General features: G+C 33.3%; 2 protein-coding genes and 1 non-coding gene across 3 annotated transcripts; 2 read left to right on the forward strand and 1 right to left on the reverse strand.

Moving 5' to 3' along the window:
* Positions 1–5,128, forward strand: LOC116005100 (proteasome subunit alpha type-2-A). The gene is made up of 12 exons (XM_031245346.1): positions 1–121; positions 752–820; positions 948–1,024; positions 1,525–1,589; positions 1,829–1,875; positions 2,267–2,342; positions 2,593–2,660; positions 3,117–3,186; positions 3,382–3,467; positions 4,481–4,543; positions 4,635–4,700; positions 4,802–5,128. Exons 2-12 carry the CDS (start codon positions 780–782, stop codon positions 4,848–4,850), a joined length of 708 nt encoding a protein of 235 aa, XP_031101206.1. The 5' UTR covers positions 1–121; positions 752–779; the 3' UTR covers positions 4,851–5,128.
* Positions 5,129–5,822: 694 nt separating this feature from the next.
* TRNAT-AGU lies at positions 5,823–5,896 on the forward strand. The gene has a single exon. It is a non-coding gene; the product is annotated as a tRNA-Thr (tRNA).
* Positions 5,897–5,996: 100 nt separating this feature from the next.
* Positions 5,997–9,486, reverse strand: LOC116011284 (trihelix transcription factor ASIL1-like). Its single transcript, XM_031250837.1, has 2 exons — positions 8,347–9,486; positions 5,997–6,430 (listed from the first exon to the last, which is right to left on the reverse strand). The coding sequence occupies exons 1-2, from the start codon at positions 9,410–9,412 to the stop codon at positions 6,417–6,419; spliced, it is 1,080 nt and encodes a 359-aa protein (XP_031106697.1). The 5' UTR covers positions 9,413–9,486; the 3' UTR covers positions 5,997–6,416.
* Between the last annotated feature and the right edge of the window lie 13,635 nt (positions 9,487–23,121).

The raw sequence follows: 23,121 nt of genomic DNA on the forward strand, positions 1-23,121 counted from the left end.
GACCCGAACCGGCCCATTTAAGGCCCTTTTTATTTCTTTCTCCCCAAGTCGAACTAAAGCTAGAAGTATCCCTATTCTCAAGCTTCCGTGAAGAATTCTTCGCTGCCTCGACATTGCCAAGGTAATCTCGCATCTTTCAGCTCCGTCGGTCCTCTTCAGAGCTGTTGTGCATTGAAGTTTTTTTTTTATTGAATGTCAAATTCGATTTGCAAAGCTGTACGATACAATTTGCAGAGTTTTGAGTTTGATTGCTGATTGTCTATTGCTAAAATCGATGAATTTTAGTTTGGCAGTTGTACTACGATTTACTCATCTTTGAATCTTATGCTATGCGTAAAAGCACGCACTTCGTTTAGATTTTAAATACATTGCCTTCGATCGTAGCTTAAAACATGAGACTTTGGTGCAGTGGAGAGGATTAAGCAATCGATTGTTCTTAGTGTTTTAATCGTGCGATTAATAAGTTCCGCAGAATTTAGGGCTCTCATTTGTGATCTTTTCTGCTGATATCTGTGGTATTGATTTATAATTGCTGGAAAATTTTGAAAACTCTGCTATATCTGGTGTTAAGATTGTTGGAATTGGACATAGTAGTTGAGCTTGAACAGTTGAACGATTTACCTGGTTGATGTTTAATCATATATGTTTCTTCTCCAATACTTTTGGTTTGAAAATAAATTCATGCAAAATCACTGTGGTGAGTGACTGAGAAGTGACTAGAAAATCCTGACCTGATAATACTTGTTTGCAGAGCATTTACTAGAGCTTTACAATATCCGATGGGAGACAGTCAATACTCATTTTCCCTTACCACATTCAGGTATGAACCAATTAACCACACTTAAAAAGGGAAGACAGTGATGAGGAGAATACCTGAAAAAAATGAATTTTTTTATTCTTGTTTTTCTTTCTTGTTTAACATCTAACTATTAGTTATTGTTACACAGCCCTTCTGGAAAATTAGTTCAGATTGAACATGCCTTAACTGCTGTTGGTTCCGGGCAAACATCTTTAGGGATAAAAGGTAATTAAATCCTATCATCATGTATCATCAGTTATGTACCTAGATGTATGAACTGCATATTCATTTAATAGCCATGAAGATTTATTATTAGATATGTTGCAAATACAGAAATACTATTACTTGTTTGGTTAACCATGACCTTTGTCTCTGCTCAGTAATGAAACAATAAATAGAAAACATGATAACATTTGCTGAAAGGAAAATTCTTTACCACTTTGCATCAAATCCTTCTTATCATTTAAATTTCTCAGAAAGATACAAGGATTTTTTGTTTGAAGGACATTATATAATTTTTACTTGGAGGCTAGAGAAATTGGTAATCAGATACTTGACACCCTGGTAAATTACTTGAGGTAGACCTTTTTTAAGATGCATATGTATGTCATTATTTATGTTTGATATATATGCTAATATGGCATAATATAATATGTATGCAAACAAAATATAAGTAACTTTTCTATAACAAAGAATGATTTTAAAATCTGCTTGGGCCATTGCAGCTTCTAATGGTGTTGTTATTGCAACTGAGAAGAAACTACCATCCATCTTGGTTGATGAAGCTTCTGTAAGTATATTTTATAATGCACAATTATTGTTCTCTGGTGATATTATCTCGAAACTTTAAAGCTTTAATGCAGTCCTAGGTTACATAAGCATATGTATAGGTATCTATGTACCTCTGCATTCATCTGCCATCTAACTTGTATTGTCTTTCTTTCATCATCATATTTTTTTATACCCTATTTGGTTTTATTTTGAATATCACAAGGGTTTGATGCTGATACTTAAGTGTATTAACCACAGGTGCAAAAGATTCAGATTTTAACACCAAATATTGGAGTTGTATACAGGTACTATACTATAGCTGATGTTTATATGCACTGATATCATTTACTTCTGTTGATTGATGTCCATCTTTAGTCTTCCTAGTTCTTCTGCTTGTATTCCTGGTTAGCTGTGTTTCTACCCAATGTTCACTGTATGAGATAAGTGATAAAATTAACTGATTAGAAATCAATCTGTTTCTGGTTTTCATGAATCATGCTTAAGAGGTTGGTCCTTGGAAGATGAAAGTTCTTTTTGTATATCTATTTCCTATTCCAGTGAAAATAAACCTTTTTCATTTGTTAACTTTGCTTTTGGATCAGTAGGAGGGTATGAGGGGGTCTCAATCCATTCTTCCTCTCCCATACTTATTTTACTTGGAGCATATCTTGAATGATATTTGTTTCTTGTTTGCAGTGGCATGGGACCTGATTCTAGAGTTTTGGTTCGGAAAAGTAGGAAACAAGCTGAACAATATCACCGTCTCTATAAAGTATGAATTCTTTTTGTGTACAAGCTCTGCAAGTTGCATTTTATTACCATTCTTTTGCTTTGTATGCAAGAACCTTTTATGTTCTTCAAACAAAAAAAAGTTAATTGTTAAGATTCCCTATGAAGGCAATTGGTATGATTATTTTAAAACTCTTAGGTGTCAGCAACAATGCAACATTTACTGATGTTCTCTAACAGATTTGTGAAATATGGAATCTCATTTTGTATATTCTGTTAATGGTTAAACACAGGAACCAATCCCTGTCACACAACTTGTGAGGGAAACCGCAGCAGTGATGCAGGAATTCACTCAATCAGGGTAACTGTTATTCTATGATATCATTCTGTCTTGAAATATGCACCACAAAGGCATGCTAATATATAATCATGATGTAGGGATAAAACTTGAGGTTGGGGGAACATGTTCTTCTTCTTAGTATAAGAAGATTAAATGAAAGGAATTACTGGAGAAAATACTTATCTTGGAGAAGCAACTTATTTTCATCAAATCAATTGATGCTCTTCTGCTTTTGTAGGCATATAATATTTTTTTCCTCTTTTCTACATAACATTTCCTTTCTATCCCTTCTCATTTATCTTTTGCTTGACTGGTATAAGTTCAAACTTAGACACCCTTGCCATCATTTGGCAACCAAAATTTCATCTCAAAGTCTGTTTAATATATGATGTACCTCTTTATGTTTAAAAAAGAGCTAACTTGATGTACTCTTTTTGAATACTTCTGATTCTTTTTCTTTGTTTTTTTTCATGGTAGTGGTGTGAGGCCATTTGGTGTTTCTCTCTTGGTTGCTGGGTTTGATGACAAGGGTCCCCAGCTGTATCAGGTATATTATCCATGTCTAGTGATTGTGACATTTTTCCCTACTAATTAAAGTGGATATCATATATGCTTCTTGACTTTTTTTTTGCTTTATTCTGTCAACTAAGCTGGAGGAAGTCTGTTGCTGTTTGTTAGATGTTTAAGAAATCTGCGAAGCTTTTGCCTTTTTTTGAATATTCAGTTTGTTTTTGTCTTATAGGTGGATCCTTCGGGTTCATACTTCTCGTGGAAGGCTTCAGCCATGGGGAAGAATGTGTCTAATGCGAAGACATTTCTTGAGAAGAGGTCAGTTTGCATCACTCAGATTTTAGTGATCTGACTTCACAATTAATGTAACATATCCAACTTTTGTAACATATCATCAAAAGATTTAGTAAATTATGATCTATTCATAAAAAATCATACTTTTTTTTTAAATTACTGCATACAGACCTCTACAACCTGTTCAATTATGGACTAAATGTCTAAATTGCAAAAAATGAAAGGAAAAATTTAACCAACACCAACCACAATGACTGCCTCCATCCACCTCAACCTATCACCGCATGAGTTGGTATATTTATATGAAAATAATTAAATTTTGAGCACATTTTATGTTTCCTAATTAGTATTACCGTAATTAGAAAGTGTAGAATATTCTCCACTGCTAGCATGCAATAAAGGCCCCAAAGCTTTTCACTTTTGGCCTGACTTGTGAAATGCAAAGACTAAAGCACATATAAGTGGTGAAGTGACATAACAAAAGATATCCGTCATGACCAGTAACAGAGGACAATTGTATGAAGTGCCCTTTGCGCTGCTCTTTTTAAAAATTTGTTAAAAAACAGCTGTGAATCCCAAGAAATTGGCCTAAAATTTTCTGGTATTCTTACCTCTTGTCCCTATATTTTGTCAGATTAGGTCCACAAAGTTACTAGGTGTTAACCCTCTCTACTACTACTATTAATTCTTCTTTCCTTCTTTCTTTCTGTAAAATTACAGGCTGGGTTGAAATCCATCACACGCTCGTCCTTTCTTTCTTTTTCTTTTTTTAATTGGATGCCATGATCATGTAACTGCCTCTTTTTTTTTTTTTTTTTTTTTAATATNCTTTTTTTTTTTTTTTTTTTTTAATATGCTTCTACTGTTTTGTACAAAATCCTTTTCATCCCCATTTTTTTTTTCTTGTTCTTCCCATGGCACCAAACTGCAGGGGGAAACTGTGTAAATAATTTTATTGCAATGTTTATGTTTGGGCTTACCGAAAGGCTATGATTGTATTTTTTTTCTTCTGATGATGATTGTTTTTTGTACTTCAGGTATACAGAAGATATGGAACTTGATGATGCTGTACACACTGCTATTCTGACACTGAAGGAAGGGTAAATATCTATGGAGTAATTTTTTGTCATCATTCTCAAGAGTAATCCTGTTTCGAGGACACTTAACCATGTTTTGCATGTTGTGTTCCAGATTTGAAGGGCAAATTTCTGGTAAAAACATTGAGATTGGCATAATTGGTGCTGACAAAGTGTTCAGGTATGTATGTTTCTTCATTTCATCGAAGTTAATTAGATAGAGGGTTTGGGCATGTAAATGAGCTTGCTATTAATGGTGCTCGCTTGATGATTTGTTTGCAGAGTTCTTACGCCTGCTGAAATTGATGACTACCTACAGGAAGTGGAGTAGTAAAGTTTTTCTTGAGAGGAAATGTTCACTTTATGTTAGGAAACAACAAAGAAAGATTTGTTTTGTGGGACTTGACTATCATCAGACTTTGTTGTTTACAGATATCAGGTCCGTTTGGCCTTTATTCAAACTCTTGAACTGCCAAATCTAGACTGCTCCATATGTTGGACTGGCGGTCATGTGTAACTTAAATCCTGATTTTACTTTACTTCTGGTTGATTTATGGCTTTGTAGAACATCGGTCGTGCTTTTATATATATTCACTGTTACTTTTTCTATATCTTACAATATTAATTTACTCACAAAATATTAATATAATATTTAAATTTATTATCATAAGAAGTAAAAGTACAGATTCCCATGGGAAAAGTTATTCGAATTGTAAGTCTGAATGTCTGATAAATAATTGCAACTCTTGCAATTTAAACATTTACATGGCTTTTAAAAGAAGAAATTATTTTAAAATTTGTCACAGAAACTTGTAATTAAAGCACTTGCAGGAATGTCTATAGTCTTATAGCATGTTACAAGAAATTCAATCTCTTTGTCCATGTCATTATCTATGAACAACTAATGGCTAATGATGAATTTGGGTATATCTACTAGTGATTAAAACTGCTGGGGGAGATGGGGAGCTTTGCACCCTGTGGTTTGGTACTTGAAAAAAGGTTATAGTTGTAGTGGGGTGTTTGTTTTTAAGCAATTGGAGGTGGGGGTGAACAGGATGGTGGCAAATGACAATACTACAAGTTATTAAGGTATGGATGGGGTGGTTGCGGTTGAAGTTAGCTTTATAATTTTTGTTTTTTTCTACCATGACATCAAACATGTTTGTTAGATGGTCAATTTGACTTTTAACACTTTTAGGTTTTGAAATTTTAGTTTTTCTTTTTGTAACGGAATGAGAGATCCATTATCTGGACCTCGGTAAGCTCCAAGTTTTATAAATTCTGTTAAATCTTAATTAACAGTGCTCTCGTAGCTCAGTTGGTTAGAGCACCCGTTTAGTAAGCGGGAGGTCTTGAGTTCGACTCTCAACGAGAGCAGAAACTTAATTTTTTGTTACTATTTAGCGTTTTCAGCATTTAACCATATTTGCGCATCAGCTGATTTTTTTCCCTTGCAGATCAACCTAACAACAATGAATGAATGATGAATTCATGAACAAGGGCTCATAAAACCTCGAGGGTTAGAAAGCATTCCCAGATTACAAAATTTTACAACCATCCACCCTGAAACTTTTACACAAATCTATCCAGCAAAAAATCCAACTTGTATGCAACAAACACCCTTGTCAATAATCTCTGGTGGAAGGAGCAGAGAAATCCATGGGGTCACTGCAAAATGTTTCTGCCTAAGCTAGTAGGCTTTCCTGTACATAACCATCATATATAAAATATAAAGAAACCCATAAGGGGCAAAAGACACCTGTCTCTAGTTCTCTACTCTGTCTAAGGAAACACAGAAAATTCTTGAGAGAAGAAAAGCCAAGTAACCCTGAAACTGCTATCTGCTGAAGAATCCCATCTTCCATGAGAGCACAGTTGAAAAGAGCTGTCACGACACCTATAAATAATTATCTGTTCAAGAAAAACAGGAAGCTATTAACTTTTCATTCTTGTAAGCAAACAAAACCGTATAAGCTAAATCGCCTTAATGAATGCATATTTTCTGTGCCATCCCTGCAATCGAAACATTCCAATGATGCAATAATAGCTGTAAGTTGAGTTTGGAATTTTACTTTATTTTAAACTTTATGGCGTATAGTGTTTGGAAGTTATTTTAAATCGAATATTGAAATTTATTTGATATGTGTATCCTATGAGCATCATCATGTCTTGCCATGACCCTAATATGTAACAACTACAAACCTAGGAAGGATGGATCAGAAAAAGGTTACTGAATATGCTAGCTTGTGTGTATGTAAACATACTAAGAAGTATATTTGTTCGTGTAACAAATGAGATTATGCAGGTTGGAACCTACTTTGAGTTCAAAAAACTTATACATATAGACACACAAAAAACTCCATGTATGCACTTTGAAGTGGATTCTTGCAAAAAAAACAACACCCTGCAAATCCGATAAATGCACAGCATTTTTGCATCAACTTTGTATGCAAAGGCAAGCGAATTGATTTTAAGCAATCACAAAAGCTCTAGGGTCTGACAATGTTAAAGACAGACAAAACCGATGCAAGACATAAATTAACTAACTGACACATGGACTCCCTTTGGTTAAGAATCTATAACAGGCCACTTCATTGAGTCAAAATTAACTGGCGAGCAAAGCAATGTGATGCGATGAGGCAGCCAGACATGCAGAAGGCAGGCTATTAAATGGTTAAACATTGACCTCAAGCAGCCATGTTTAAATAAACAGAGTTCAATAGTTCATTATTTAAAATCACACAATAAAAGAGCTCAGCAGAGTTGCCTACAAGTACCTTCTCTAGGATGCAAACACGACTTTTCCACTGACCTTTCTTTCCAAATTATAAAACGGCATCTTATCTATCTGTTGTGAGTTTTTACTAGCAAAGCTTGTTTACACTAGTTCAATGTCAAACAAAACACACTAATTGTTTGTTTCAGCAATGCTATGAAAATCAACTAATCAATTTGTATAACATATAACTAAACTGCAATTGCTGTGAGAGCAATCTAAACCAGATTACTAAGAATTTGAGATTCCCCATGTTTCTGATTGTGGTTCAACTAATTCATACTTCTTTGTTTATGTTCTTAAATCCTCGCAGAGCCCCACCAGCCATTAAGTAAAACCAGAGGGACCATGGGGACTGTGGTTCAGTTATTTAGAAGAGATATAAAGCAGTGGAAACACAAAAGCTTAGTCTAGCATGAACCAGAAGAGGAACTGCCAATAAACTGTAAATGAAACACAACGGACATCCAACAAATAGAAAGTTTATCATTTTTGAATGTATAACTCTACAAGAAATAGTGGGCATCCCAAAAGTCCATCCCGCTCCTTGGAACATTTTCTATATACAAGAGGAGAACAAAGGAAAAGTCTATTGTTTATACTGATCATGACAACCCTCTTTCATTTCAATTAGTTCTTAACGATCATTATGCTGAAATAAACTGTGATCATAAACTGATAACTTTACTTAGGCGAGCTCAATTGAGCAGAAACCAGAAATCCTGATTTTCATTACCCTTTGGAAAAGCTCCAACATAGGGGAAAGTAATCATATAATCAAATAAGGTACAATGAATAACTTTAGAGCATTATTAAAATTTAAAACTAGCCATTAATCAGAGGATCTCTAGAAATAGCATGTAAAGAACTACCAAGTATTGCTTGAATAAGAAACACAATGATGCTCTTTTAAAGTTGATTGTGATTAACAATACATAGATAAACATGTCTGTCTGTTTCTGTAATCAAATCCTAAACTAATGACATGAGAATCAAAGAAGCAGAAATCCCAGGGAAGGAGAAGCTGAAGAAATGAAGAGCGCTCACTCACCAGCATGCGAGTTGTTGCGCTTTGCACGTTTGAGTTTTTGCAATTGCACTTGTGATTCCATAATGACCTTCATTCTCTGAAGTTCCAAATCCATGGCGAATTGCATTCTCTGCTTCTCTAGATCCACCATTTGCCTAAGCTTTGCCTCCTCCACTCTCTTGTATATATCGCTGAATTTCCCAATCGCTTCCGCTAAACTCCTAAACCCTTCTAACTGCGCCCCTACGTCCTTCCTCTTGTTCCCGCCAGAAATCGCCGGCGCCGGCGGCGGACTCGACGTCTCGGACTCCTCATTCTCGTCTGAATCTTCCGTGGCGGCGGCCGCCGCCGCCGCAGCCATGGCGGAGAAATTTCTCCGCGATACGGTGTCGTCGATAGCCACCGGGCGCTTCGACCGAGGACCGACGGGGACGGCCGACGGCGGTGGAGGAAGCGCCGGAGGAGTTTTCCGCCGAGGAGTGATAGTCGCCGGGGAAGAGGAGGGTTTGAAGTTGTCGCCGATGAGGGCGTCGAGGCTGTTGAAGAAAGGCCAGGAGGAGACGTAATTTCCGGGCGATTGCGAAACCCTAGCCTTCTCGGTCTTGTACTTCTTCTTCAATGTGTCGATTCGGTTCTTACACTGTATGTCGGTGCGGTACTGTTTCTTAGTGTGGCCGTGGAGGGCGTTGACGGCGTCGGCGACCTCCATCCAGTGCTGCCGCCGGAGATTCCCCCGGTTCAGTTCCACGTAGTGCGACCCCCACGACTCAATCAGCGTGTGAGTCGCCGCCTCCGACCAGCAGTCCTCCCGTGCCGGGAAAACCGGCGTCCGCGCCGCCGGAGGTGGCGCATTAGACGAAACCGGAACCACCGCCAGTTCGTTCGTAGCCGGCGAAAGCGGCGCAGGAGACGGCGAGCGAGAGTTGTTAGAGGTCGGAGTGGCTTCTAGTTCGTCGTCGGACATCGCTTTTGATATCGGCGATTCGTCGTCGTCGACGGCGGCGCCGGCGGTCGTTGAGGAATTTGGGTTCGAAAAAGAATTTGGAGGCGAAAAGGTATTAGTAGTTGTAATGGGCTGACACGACATCGCGCCGACGAGAACGAGTTTTTGGGCTCGGGTGTGAGTTTTTAGCGTCAGGGAAGGGGTGGGGTACGGGTAACCGGGTAATGTATGGGACCGGCTTCTGGCTAGGCTCCTACTTCTCTATATATTACTCGATCACGATGAAAACAGCCTGTGGCTCCGGCTCGGCTTGGCGTGATTGGGTTTAGCCGGTCACGGAGTTCTTGGAGGGAAGAGTCTTGACAATATATTTCATAAAATAAAATTATTCTCTTTTTGTACTTCATCAAACAATTATTTCTTTTATTTTTATTTTCTTACCGTTTATTTTATTATATTTAATTTTTTTTGGGTAACATTTGAGATTTAGAAAAAAACAAATTTAATGTATGGAACACCCACAATATATAATTTTATACATTGTTATTAAGTTATACGATAATATATCATTAAAATGTCAAATCAAAAGTTCTAATAATATTAGTACATTATTTAACAAAGGGAAACATTAGTTCAATTAATTTTTAAAAATATTTTACTCAATGATGTTATTATTATATATATGATACAGGTCATAATTAATTTATATTTATCAACTACATTAATTAATGGACCTATAAAATCTCATTAAATAATACTATCTAAATAAATACATACAATGGTAAGTAATAACTTTCTATTTATAAATTACAAATAACTAATTACGATACTTCAAATTTTGTAAGGGATAAAATATCTCACTTAAGTATGGAAATGTCTAAAATTACTTTTAGAGTACATTACGGAAATTGTTCTTTAACTATATCAAAAATATCAATTTAGTCGTTTTCTTTTTTGCCTAATTAAATCCTCAACTTTAAAATCTTAATTAATTTGGTCATCCGTTTGTTTAGTTGTTAGATTTTTGTTTACTTGAAATCAAATTGGTAATTTTGTTATAGTCAAAGGATCATTTCGATCAGCACATGCACCATTTTCTCTCCTATTAAATCGAAGTATTAATTGCCAAAATGATTCTTTGACTATAGCGAAATTACTAATTTGGTCCCAAGTAAACGAAAATCTAACAGCTAAACAAACGGCGGACCAATTTAGTTAAGATTTTTAAAGTTGAAGATTTAATTAGAAAAAAAAAACAATCAAATATCAAAATAGTAATTTTATTTTTTTGGTAAATTCACGGGGTCTTTCTCCATCCGTTTAACGGTCCGGGTCCACCCATGTTCGCTCCGAGAGGCACAAGAACTGGCCCAGGGGAATCGTCACTTGCGGGAATCAAAATAGTAATTTTGCAACAGTAAATGAACCTCGGTAATTAACTTTACTTTTATTTATGGTGAGGAAGTGATTTTTTGAGTAAAATATCTTGATTACAAAAACTTGAGAGTTGAGATTGATAAGCTCATTCCAAAATGTTAAAGCTCAAACCTTGCTCCAAATTGGAAATTGCGTTATTAGTATTGGAGCAAGCCCATAACTGTTCATTGACGGAGCCTACAGTAAAATGTTCATATCGCTATTGGGTTAACTAGGAAAGAAACAGACTATAACAATGGCCCAAATGTTTCTTAAGTTCATTTCACATAAACAGAATGGATAACTTCATATTTGGGTTTATTCTATTTTAAAATGAGAGGGGAAAAAAAAAAAAAAAAAGAGAGTAAACATGCATTTTGAGAAATTTCATGATTTAGATTTGGGCATGAACTAAAAATGAAACAGTCAACAGGTAAATTATACTCCACAAAAGAGGTAAATCATATTAAAAAGATCACGACCAAAACGATATTGACAAAAATCAAATTCGCAATCTTTATATACGATAATTATGAAATTTCTGAAAATGCATGGTTTTTTTTCCTCATTTTAAAAATGAAAAAAAAAGGTAAGAATTTCTTTATGGGTCAAAAAAATAGCAATGCTTATATGTGGAACAATCAAGGTTCACGTAATAAGATAGATTATTGATACAAGTTCATTTTTAATATATTACCAATACATGTTCAATTTCAGTGTACTATAAGTTCATTTTGACTTTCAATATGTTAAAAATGAGTGTATTAAAATATAATGAAACTATTAAAAATGAGCATCTATTACACTAAAAAGTTAAATTGAACATGTATCATGGTTTACTGCTCTCCTTTGCCGAGTTTGACTCCAAGGCTTCCAATATAATTTGCTGAAAAACAAGAGAGAGGGAAAAAATGACATGTAGCAAAAACGAAAACATAAAATGTATTAATGTATTCTTAATAAGGAGTATTTACTTTCACCCCATATCACAATCTTGTTCAAGGAAGAAAAAGAAAACTAAAAAGAAAAACGGTGACTACCTTTTCCTTTTATTTATAATCAAGTCAGTAACTGCTATTCGGATGTGCACTCTGGTGAAGTCCATCGTATGTCCCTAGTCAACAAAAGATCACACAACTATAAATCAAAATAGGTTATCCATAACTGATCAGTTCAAATCGAAAAATTCAATAAACCACTTTCAATCACGAGAAGTCGAACTTAAAACATCGTGACTGCCGAAAAGAACAATTGTGAAATAAAGGGATAGAGTAAGTGCAACAGTGCATGTATAGTGACTCTATGTATGTATTATGATTGTATTGAAAAATCATAGAAAAATTAGAGTGGAGTTGATGATGAATAGGGAAGTATTAGATTAGATTGCAATGAATGAAAAAGTCAACATGGGCAAGCTAAGCTGTATCTTCTCCAAAGTGGCACGACAGCCCAACCCCAACCCTGGCCACCAAACAGACAACTCAAATCAGTCCCCACACTTCACATTTTTCTTTACTTTACTTTCACAATTAAGGCAATATATTGGAATTTGCGTATGACTCTCCCCTCCCCTCCCCTCTTTCTTTTACACACAAAGTTGGCTTTCTATTTACTCCCATCAAATAAGTTGACTTATAATAATATAGTTGTTGGTTTCGTGATCTGGAATAATTATTTGACGGGTAAATATAATTGATTTGAGTAAATAAAATAGAAACAATGGAAAGAAATAGAGAAAGAGAGATACAGTATCTTACGTGTAAATCGAATGGTAAAAATTATGAGATTTTTTGGATGGTGTCAAGTCGAAATCGACTATTTTATAGATAATTTTTGTACATGTATAGTTGTGTTCTCCAAAGGAATGTTAATTGGCTCTCTTATTTGTTCTAAGGCCTTTTTATAGTAGGGAATGGGTGATAAATGGGTAGTAATGATGATTTATGGGTAATAAATGGATAATAATGGGTAATAAATGTGTAATAATGGATAATAAATGGGTAATAATGGTGGATTTATGGGTAATTAATTAATTGAAAGTTATGGAGGAGTCAAGATTGACTGGTCGCATTCCGAGTGGTGACTATCGAGTCAAGTGTCATGCCCGAACACTTGTTAGCTGGTACTGACCGGTTAACTCAGCCATCCGATCTTTGACAGGCTGACTCTCCCGTGTCTGACTCACGTGTTACTCATTCTAAATTAATTGAGTTCCCTTGTTATTACGGCTTTCTTTCTTGACCACTAGCAACCTTCCTGACGACCAATTAGCGCACTCGCTCTGCTCTTTTATTCGACTAGTTCTTCTAACCATGCTGCTCGCTCCTAGTATCTGACTGACTTGATTACTCGACTTCCTCTTGTAGATTGGCTAACCCTCTCATCTGACACACTATTTGAAGTGCCTCCTATACCCAGTCGAGTCATACTGTGGCTGGTCTAACTCTTTCAGTCATGTCGTTTCTTGTCCCTTCAGCTGACTTAAAATCTGAACTGAAGAAAAAAAAAAACAAACAAAAGCTTCTTTGTTTAATTATTTTTATTAGCTATATATATGAAGACCAGAATGATTTTTTTTATTTTTTATTTTTAATTTTCTTCTTCTTCAATCTCAAAATTTTTAAGTTCAAATATGTAATCGAACCTCTTCAGATGGTCTATTACATCAAATCTGAACTGAAGAAATGATGTTACGTTACAGAAGCCGGCGCTGCTATCCTCAGTTCGGAGATTCCATATCGTTAGTTGTATCCAGAAGCTTCCAGAAGCATGCGTGCATGCCTGCACAGAAGTACTGATAAGTAATTACACAAAGAGTTCAGTTTTGATACATGTACTTTCACATCTTACTCCTTCAATTTTACTCTGATCTTTAATGTGACGGGGACTACTAATAGGTTATTTTCTTAATGTGGATCCCTGTAAATGTGTCTACATCAAAATTTTAAGTGTGAAAGTAAAATTTAAAAGTAAGGAATAAGAGTACATATAATATTTTCGTTCCAGAAATTGTGTTGAGTTGAATAATGGGAGTGGAAGGAGGAAAATATGTGCGGAGGGTGTGGATGATATGATGAGAGATGAAAAAAAGTAATTAAGAGCAGACATGAGACATGAAGATAGAATTATAGTACCACGGTGAAGGTACGCGGTACCATCTTGTTCTATCGCTTCAATTCCCTTTCTTCCCCGGCCAATTCTAATGGGAGCCACCTATCCGTTTGTACCCATGTTTTTCAATTTCTGCACCAATTTTTATCTTATCCTATACTTACTTATATAATATCATATGTTTAATAAAATTTTACCATATACTTTAGTAATAATATTGATTTTCAATTCGTACCTAGAAATTGGTATTTATATACAGGGAATAGGTCATGTAAAAAAAAAATGCTATTCAACTGTGATGCACTTTTTAATACTACCAAGTGCATTTATATATGTGTGTCAGTGTGTGAGTGCAGTTTTGATCATTGATTCTACAAATACTCTTTGCATAACTGCAATTACATTTGATCATATTGTAAAATGCACACAAGAACATTGTAAATGTAAATTTCAAAGAATATATTTGATGGTGTTGCAGGGTGCACTCAAAATTTGAAATAATTATTATAATGTTACCTCGTTTTTCATTTCTTCATAGCTGTTAATCTTTCCAGATTGATAGATATGATTGATTACCAATTTTCTCTTGAACACTAATTCTTACTTGAATGTGCCCTGAACCTAATTGGTTCATATTTTTTTCTTAAGTGATTATTTTCGCGTGAGTGTGTCCATATGCATGTGTGTGTGCGCGTACACACGGGCTATAAATAGTAAAGAGTAGAAAATTTTGTGATGATTTTAATTGGTTATTTAAGAAATGTGTTGAATAGAAGTCGGCAATGGCAAGTTCAATATTATATATATATGTAATTAATTTGCATTTGGAACGTAATACTGATTAGTTATATAAGTATAAAGAAAAAAAAATATTATGCATGTATGGTGGTTTGCATCCAACAATTGGTATATATTCTTTGAAAGATTTTATAATAACTTGTTATAATATTTTATTTTTTATAAAATTGTACTTATATTTTACTAAAGATACATAAAAAAGAAACCTATAACTTATAAAGTACAAAATACAACCTTATAAGATGCATAATATCGTAACTCACACCATTATAAACTTTTTAAATATTCTTAAGAATATAATCCTAATTTTTATTGGACCATAGAATTATATATATTGGAGGAGAAACATACTTAATTACATGCATGTACTCCAGTAGACCAGTAGCCATCAACATGAATGAAAATATAGGAAGGGGCCCCACCCATGCCAATCCAAATAGAATCCCCAGGCTTTGAGATAAGGTAAGAAGCCTCTGGAAATTCCAAAAATGTCAATTACATGTTGAGTGTAAATAAATATAAAATATGTAATGAGAAGTCCCTAATTCACTTTTTCTTTTTTTTTTTCTTTTCTTTTACATCAACTATAAATAGAAATTAAAGAAATAAATATAAAATATGTAATGAGAAGTCCCTAATTCACTTTTTTTTTTCTTTTCTTTTACATCAACTATAAATAGAAATTAAAAGTGTAAAGCCAATATTCTCTTTTGCTTCTTCTTATAGACAAGTCTTCTACAAGGCATTGCAAGGTTTTCCTTATCATAACTTCAAAGTTCAAACACATATTCTAATTAAATAAGTCTCTATTAAACAATCTGTGTGGTTTAAACTTATGTGTATATTACACATTTTATGTGTAATATAAACTCGTTTGTGCGTCTATATATATATATAGACACTGTAATTGTGTGTATTTGAGTTAGTTTTGTATGAAATTGTTTCACATAAAAAGTATAATACTATTTTATATATATATATATATATATATAGCGGGTCACCCTTTTTTGTACAAAAAGATAAAAATGTTCTTGTACTTAACTACATTACACCGGTTTTATTGACGGATAACAAAAAATAATCATGCCACAATAATACTAGAACTAAAGTGGGATGTTCTGAAAAATAAAGACTAAAAGTGGATTGTCTCCAATAAACCTAAGGGTGTGTTTGGTTCGCACATGAGAATCGGAATTGGAATGAGAATCAAATACTTGGTAATGACAATGAGTTTTGGTGAAAATATTTTGCATGTTTGGTAGTAGGGTGAAATTGGAATGATTACTAGTATTGATGTTTGGTTGTATATGACCTTATAATGAGAATAAATCTTTTAAAAATATGAAAACAAAAAATCAAGTGAATTGATCATAATATAATGGCATCGAAAACATCAATATGAACAAAAAAAAAATTAAAACAAAAATTTAAAAGTACTAATCCAAACTTATAAAGAGTTAGATTACCAATAAGATGGAATAATACCTCTTTTTAATTAGGGAATGAAATTTTAACTGAAGGAGTAATCAAAACACTTAGTTGTGTTTTTAAAAATTGTCAACCAAACACTAACTATAATTTTGATTTTCATTCCTAGTGTGTAAACCGTACCCATAAACCAAACACACCCTAAGACCAAAAAAGAAATTTCTTCTAATGACATTCAGATTCATGATTAAAAGTTTTGAGATGATGAGTTATTAAAGTTCATAATATTTGTAAAAGTAACAATTCATTTGAAGAAATTAGTAGTCGTTAGGGAAAAGGAAAGCTTTAAAAGCATTGCTTATTCCCTATTGCTTTAGTTTGTGCTTACTATTTTTTATTGGTTGGATTATATATTGACAAGGATATATAATCACCCAAAAACAAAGTTAACACAAGGATTGAAGCAGTTGCTGAGAAATTTCTTAGCTTAGGTGAATGGATTGGTGGATGTGAAACTGGAAAGTGATTTTCTTTTTAAGTGACAATTGATAAGATTACTCAAAGTGATAATAATGTGATGAATTATATTATTGTTTTTATTTATTGCAGGTCGGCTATTAGATAACTCTGAAATTGTAATCAGTAAAATTGTTATATTAAACTCGTCCGTGAAGATTAAAGAGTGTTAATTAGACAATTCATAAAAGTCACATATTTCTTGATTTATGTGTATTTTTTACAATGTAAGTACGTAACGTACCCATCGAGAGGTTTAATTACTTTGATAATTATATGAATATTACATGTGTTATTTAGTCTAAATTTATGCTTGATGTGTGAGTACGAGGAGTCCCATAACCATCCATCCTCAACATACCCAATTCTTTGTCCTTGGCCAACTGGTCATCCTTAGCGTGGTCAAATTTGAAATGTCACAAATAATTGTAGGAGAAGAATAATGGTACTAATATTGAATGGATTAATATTAGAATATTACAAATAATGTTTGTAGGAGAATAAGACATGACGGAATATAACATGCATGAATTGTAATGTCAAGACAATGCAATATTTATACAATACATGGACAGAACCAATTAAATTTTCTAAAATCATGATGGACCATGAGACTAAGTCGAGGCTCACGTAGTGGGCCGTGTGACTAAGTAAATACCCAACATTCTAGGCCGAAGATGAGCTTCGGGGCATGGATGGCTAGCGGCTCGGGGTCGGCTCCAGGAGCCGGCCTAGGGGACCCTTGTTCTCTATCCAGGTCGTGGACTCTTCTTCGATGCTATGGTTATCTTCTTGGGTGCTGAGTTATGGACTCCCGGACCCTAGGTCTAAATTCTTTGATCATTTTCAATATCTCCATCCTCGGGCTTGTAATAGATTTGCAACTTGGTTCATTCAAACCATTATGCAATTTTTTACGATCCTTAAATAATTTTCTATAATTTAACAAACAGTTGTGTTGACATGCGCACAATCGATTGTCCAAGTCATAAAATCAATAATATCATATGTGTGTGTCTATTGTGTGTGTGTGTGTGTGTTTTTTTTTTTTTGTCTTGTGAAAATCTATGGGGACGGGTATTTTGCAAATAGTTGTTAGTGGATTGGATTAGAAAGTTTGACTGACTAGTTGTAGATGGTTGGTAAATTAGCTGCTAGCTGATTACATGTAAAATAGCCTTTAAGGGTATAATTTATTTTCTTAAAAAACTAATCGAAAAAGTTACTTTTAGCAATTTTTTGAATTGTAACATTTTGGAGCAATAAATTGCTACAAAAAACCTTATTAACAAACACTCATATGGACTAATGAACGTAGTTTAACTAAGTTAAACGGTTAATAATGGTCAAATAAATTAAAATTAATTAATAAATTAACTATCCTATCAAACAATGACATGTATAAGAAATGGTGAGGGAGCGAGAGAGCGTGCGTGGCTGCGTGCCTTATCCAAACACTAGACTTGAGCTTTTTAGTGCTGAATAGGATTTCCACACCCTAATAATTGTGCCCAAAAAAAGGGACCAAAATTATCGAAACAAGAAAAGGTAAAAGGAAATTTTTATGCGGATAATGGTATTAGTATTAATTTTTTATTATTATATTAAATTTGATATTATTTATTTGTTTAACATATTTTTTATCTGGTTAATTTACATCGAGTTCAAACATAGTAATGGCATATGTTATAAGTTACATTAGGTAATACAAGATTCTATAAATTTTTTTTTTTTTTGAAACAAGATTCTATACAAATAATTAATGCTAAATTTGTTAAAGACCTTGTGGTCAAGTGACACCTGGTGTCCCGATTAACACTCTCACATGGATGATGGGAGTGGGTTCGAGTCTCAGTGGAGGCAACTTGTGGGCATGCTACTATTTTATTTCACAATTTTAATTTGTGTGCATGCTACTATAAAAATTATAAAACCTAACATGTTAGGTCTCGAAAGAGATGGTCGAGCTGAGTAGTTAAAACGTAACATGATTTTCGTATTAAAATATCATGAATTTGATTCTTGCCAGTACTTTATCAGCCAAGTCTATCACGCACAATCTTCTTGTGTAGTTTACTTCTCTTGTATGGTTTTCCTCATCCAAAAGAAATTAAAACTACATATATTATTTTGAAATTTGAATTGGGTTATCATTTTTTGTTAGGCCACTAGGTGTCATGAATATGTCATAACTATAGGATGCACATTTTAAGTCCGTACCAAATTTAGACTAATTCTCGTTTATACTGAGCTAGCCCAATTAAAAGGCAAAGTGTTGGTTATATTGATTTTTCAATACGAGAAGATATTTTTAACTTCCAATCCTTTTTAAGATATGAGAGTGCACGGCCACTTATGCTAACTAAACTGATTAATTTGAGCTATCATTTACAACCCAAATTTTTTAAAAAAGTATATTGTAATATTATAATTTTATTTATTATAATTATAAAACTTTGGGTCCATAAAACGTACGATTGTATTATCGTACAGCCGCCTATTTTGAAATGTGGAGTACTTGAGTAGGTGAGTCGACATGGATGCATGAATATGTGATGTATAAATGAACTTGACTATAATAATTTTATTATTTTAGTTTTTAGTTTTTAATTTTGTCTAATAAGATTATTGACTACTCCGTATATTAAAATTGTATATATTTTAATCTTTTGAAGATTTAAAATAAGAAAAAAATTGAATTGAAAAATTACATTCAAAGAATTAGAAGTATATCATTAGACAAAATAGAAAGTTGAAAATCAAAATTATGATGAAATCACTATAATCAAGTGACATTTTGACAATTTATTTTAAATAAATTGACTAAGATCTATACAAGATTTGATAGTTTTGAATTTTTATATGTGATTAGTTTCCAATTTTTGTGAGTCTTGATGAATCATTTTTTCCCTATTATTTTTATAATATATTTACATGGCAGTTAGTGTCTTGTGTTTATCGGAAAGATGGAGAAATCTCAATATAACACAATCAGTCCCTGATAAATCCAATTCAATTTTGAAACACTGAAGGGGCGTTTGGTAGAATGGAATTGTAATATCATTCCTACCAAATTTCATAGAATTAAATTCTTTTATATATATATATATATATATATATATATATATATATATATATTTATATATCTAAAAATTAAATCGACTAATTAATTCGTACATGTATCAAATTTGATAGTAGAGTACATGGGACTCTGGGGTCCATTTTATTGGGAAAGTCTTAGTCTAAGTGGGGTGCCCATTTTTATTGGTGAGGTGTCGGCCCAACAAGAATAATGAAAATCTATTGAGCTAAGAAAAGAATGAAGAATGAAGCAGAATAAACAAAGGAGGTTTTTGACCGGGGATATCAAACCCACAACTTCCCACTTAACAACACAAGCACTAACCACACAAGCTATTCAAATCTCTTGTGTACTAGAGGGTGGGAAGCTTTACTTAAGCATGGGGAGTTTGCTGGAAGCAAAGTAGTGGGGAGGGGGTGACACGTGTGTAGTCAAAATTGAAGACTAGTTGATGCGTACATTTGTCAACCATCCGGAAGGCCTTCAACACTATATAGGCACCCTTACCTTCCCTTAAAAATTTTCCATTGGTTCATTCAATCCCCTTGTCCAGTGGCCTGAGGTCCTAACCTTTAGCTATATCAACCAAAGCAAACTTAGTTTAATTAGCTAGTTATGCTCTTTCTATTGTGCCTCTTATATGTGTGCGTGTTTTTCTTTCCTTTGAATTGTCCATTGACAATCAAATGTGTATCGGTGTTTGTTCAAAAATAAAATTTCCTTATATGATTCTACTTTTTTTTTTTTAATGAATTTAAATTTTTGTAATCTTAAAAAAGTCAATGCAAGTGCTAATATCTACATTTACAAATGCATATTTTTTAAATTGGTACGTCTCATCTACAATTCTTTTTGCACTCTTAGTGCTCTCCTTATGTATTATTCATTCATAAATATACCAAGGTAACTTATCTACTTTTGCATATATAGAAACATATATTCGATCATTTGTTATTGTCAACCAGATTAGAGAAAAAAGGTATTCTTTTATGAATAGATTTGTGGGGAACTTTGCTGATTCTATCTCATATAAAAATGGTCAGTTCAATATTGTGTTTATGATTTGCATTTATATTAAAAAGAAGAAGCCAGTCATATCTTGTGTTCAATTGACACCTCTGTGGCTCTCTTTGAGGAAATGTCACAAGATCGAAAGTATATTGAACAAATACTAGTCTATACTGTAATAAAGTCGTTAGTACTCAAAAAAAAATTTTAAAAGAGGAAAAAAGAAAAGAAAAAAACTTCTCATTGGATTACACATATTGAAGAAACTCAAAAGTGCATTGCTTTGGTAGGTCTAATCTTTATGCTCTCCCCCACTTCTTGCCAACTTTAATTTGTAATAGTTTGGGTGGAATAGAAAAAAAGTGGCTAGAGAGAAAGTGGGTGGGTATTTATATTCTTATTATTATATTATTATTATAGAAATGTGCACATCAAAAAGGTACTATATATAACTGTTACTATAAATAATAAAATTAGGCAATAATATTTTGTCTTCAATATTAGTAGTTGTTGAATGTTCAATTGAGGAGGCTGGAGCGTCGTCCAGCTACATCCTGAACTTAACATATAGTCGTTCACCACCATTCACGGTCTGTCCTGACCTCCTTAATTAACCACACCATTGGCACTCAATATTATAACAAGCTTAATTCTTGGGCGTCCCAATTGGTCTCGAGCCGCGTAGGTCGTGAAAGAAAAAGGACAAAGATACTTATCCAAACCAACCGCCAGACAGACATCATGACAAATGCAAGTCATTTGACATTCTTTCTTTTACCGTCAAGTCCGCAACAGACACCTGGAAGACATGCCGAGGGACCAACATGTGTCGCCGCTAAACCGTATTATGAAGACCCTTATGCAATAAACTCAATTGAGATGGTGTTGGCAAGAATTGAACTTGTGACCTTCAAGTATGCATGGGAGTCATGCTACACTTACTCAATCACCCCTTTTGGGGCGCTATAAATATTTAAGTTTTTTTGAGTGACAAGTGAAATTCGTAATCACTATCTGAAAGTGTAGGTTCACAAATGGCTCCAATAATGTGGAGATAATTGCAGTTTATTTTTTAAATTTTGAAAAAAGGAAAAAGAAATAGAGAGTTTTTTTAACTACCAATTTCTTGTCAATATATGTTTAATTACTATAAATTAATGTCATGAAAATTGCCAATAATTATCGTCAATATATTTTTTTTTTATCTAGGAGAAATTTAATAAGTGTTTAGGTTATAAATACTATCAATAATAACACTCTTATTAACCGAGAATATCCTTATATCAATAACGTCATGGATGTTGTGGACTTATAAATTGTTCAAATGATAAGGCAAATAACAATCGATATTTGTACTACTCTAATTTATCTTATTAATTACAAATTAGAAGTCACTTTCGAACTCAACAAATCAAAGTTCTCTAACTCATATTGTCTAAACCATTGTAAATTTTCAAAAGCTTTGTCATAAGACTATTCGTTATTCCCACATGGTAGTAGAACCCGCACATCCATGGTTAATAGTCCTTTTGATTTAATGCTATTAACAACACAAGTATATATTTTAATTTATATATTAAAAAAAAGTATTAAATTGAAATTTTCATTAAAAATGTTTTTTTTCTTTCATATATCATAATTTAACTCGGAAGAAATTACTATCATTCAAGGTTACACTAGAAGAACAATCGAATTCACCTACAAAAAATATGTAGATAAATTAATAAAACGTGTACATATTTAATTTATTAACGAATTTTGATGAATTAATCAATGTTTATGTTGTAAGTACTAACTCAGTAAATAAATTTATATGTATTTAATTTTTTTTTTGTAGTGTTGTTACTAAGTAATAACTAAAATAAACTTGCAATAAAATATATAAATTGTCCACTTAAAGGGACTATTATCAATCACAATCATTCAAAAAATCTTTTCAATTGTCTCAACACAATGATAGCGTAATTCCTTCGTTTGTTGAGAATATTTCAAGAGTAATGCTAAAGCTCCTCATAATACTATCTCATAATTATTTTTTTATTTAATTCTTAACTAGAATTTTTTTTTATTCAAAAAAAATAGTTTTTTAAAAACTAATGATAGAATCCTTTCAAAAAAAAAAAACTAATGATAGAATCAGGTAATTCACAATATAAAAATTTTATTATCATATCAAGAGGTAAATTTAAAATTATATATATAACTTCATTTGTACACTTGAAAAAAGTTTGATAGTGCATACGTGGACATCTAACAATGGACTTGCTTGAGTGCACTATCAATTTTTTTAAGTGTATGGATGAAATTTGTAATAATTAAAAAAGGATAACCATGTTTTTTTCTTATTATTTCCTTATTTTTCAATCATTAGATCTACTGTATTGATGATTAATATTTATCCACACTTTTCACAGGGAGTTTTCTTATCATGGGAGTCAAATCCTATATATATGTGTGTGTGCGTGTGAATGAGAGAGAGAGAGAGGGGGGGCAA

Source organism: Ipomoea triloba, chromosome 2 (genome assembly GCF_003576645.1).
Source record: "Ipomoea triloba cultivar NCNSP0323 chromosome 2, ASM357664v1".
NCBI lineage: Eukaryota > Viridiplantae > Streptophyta > Magnoliopsida > Solanales > Convolvulaceae > Ipomoea > Ipomoea triloba.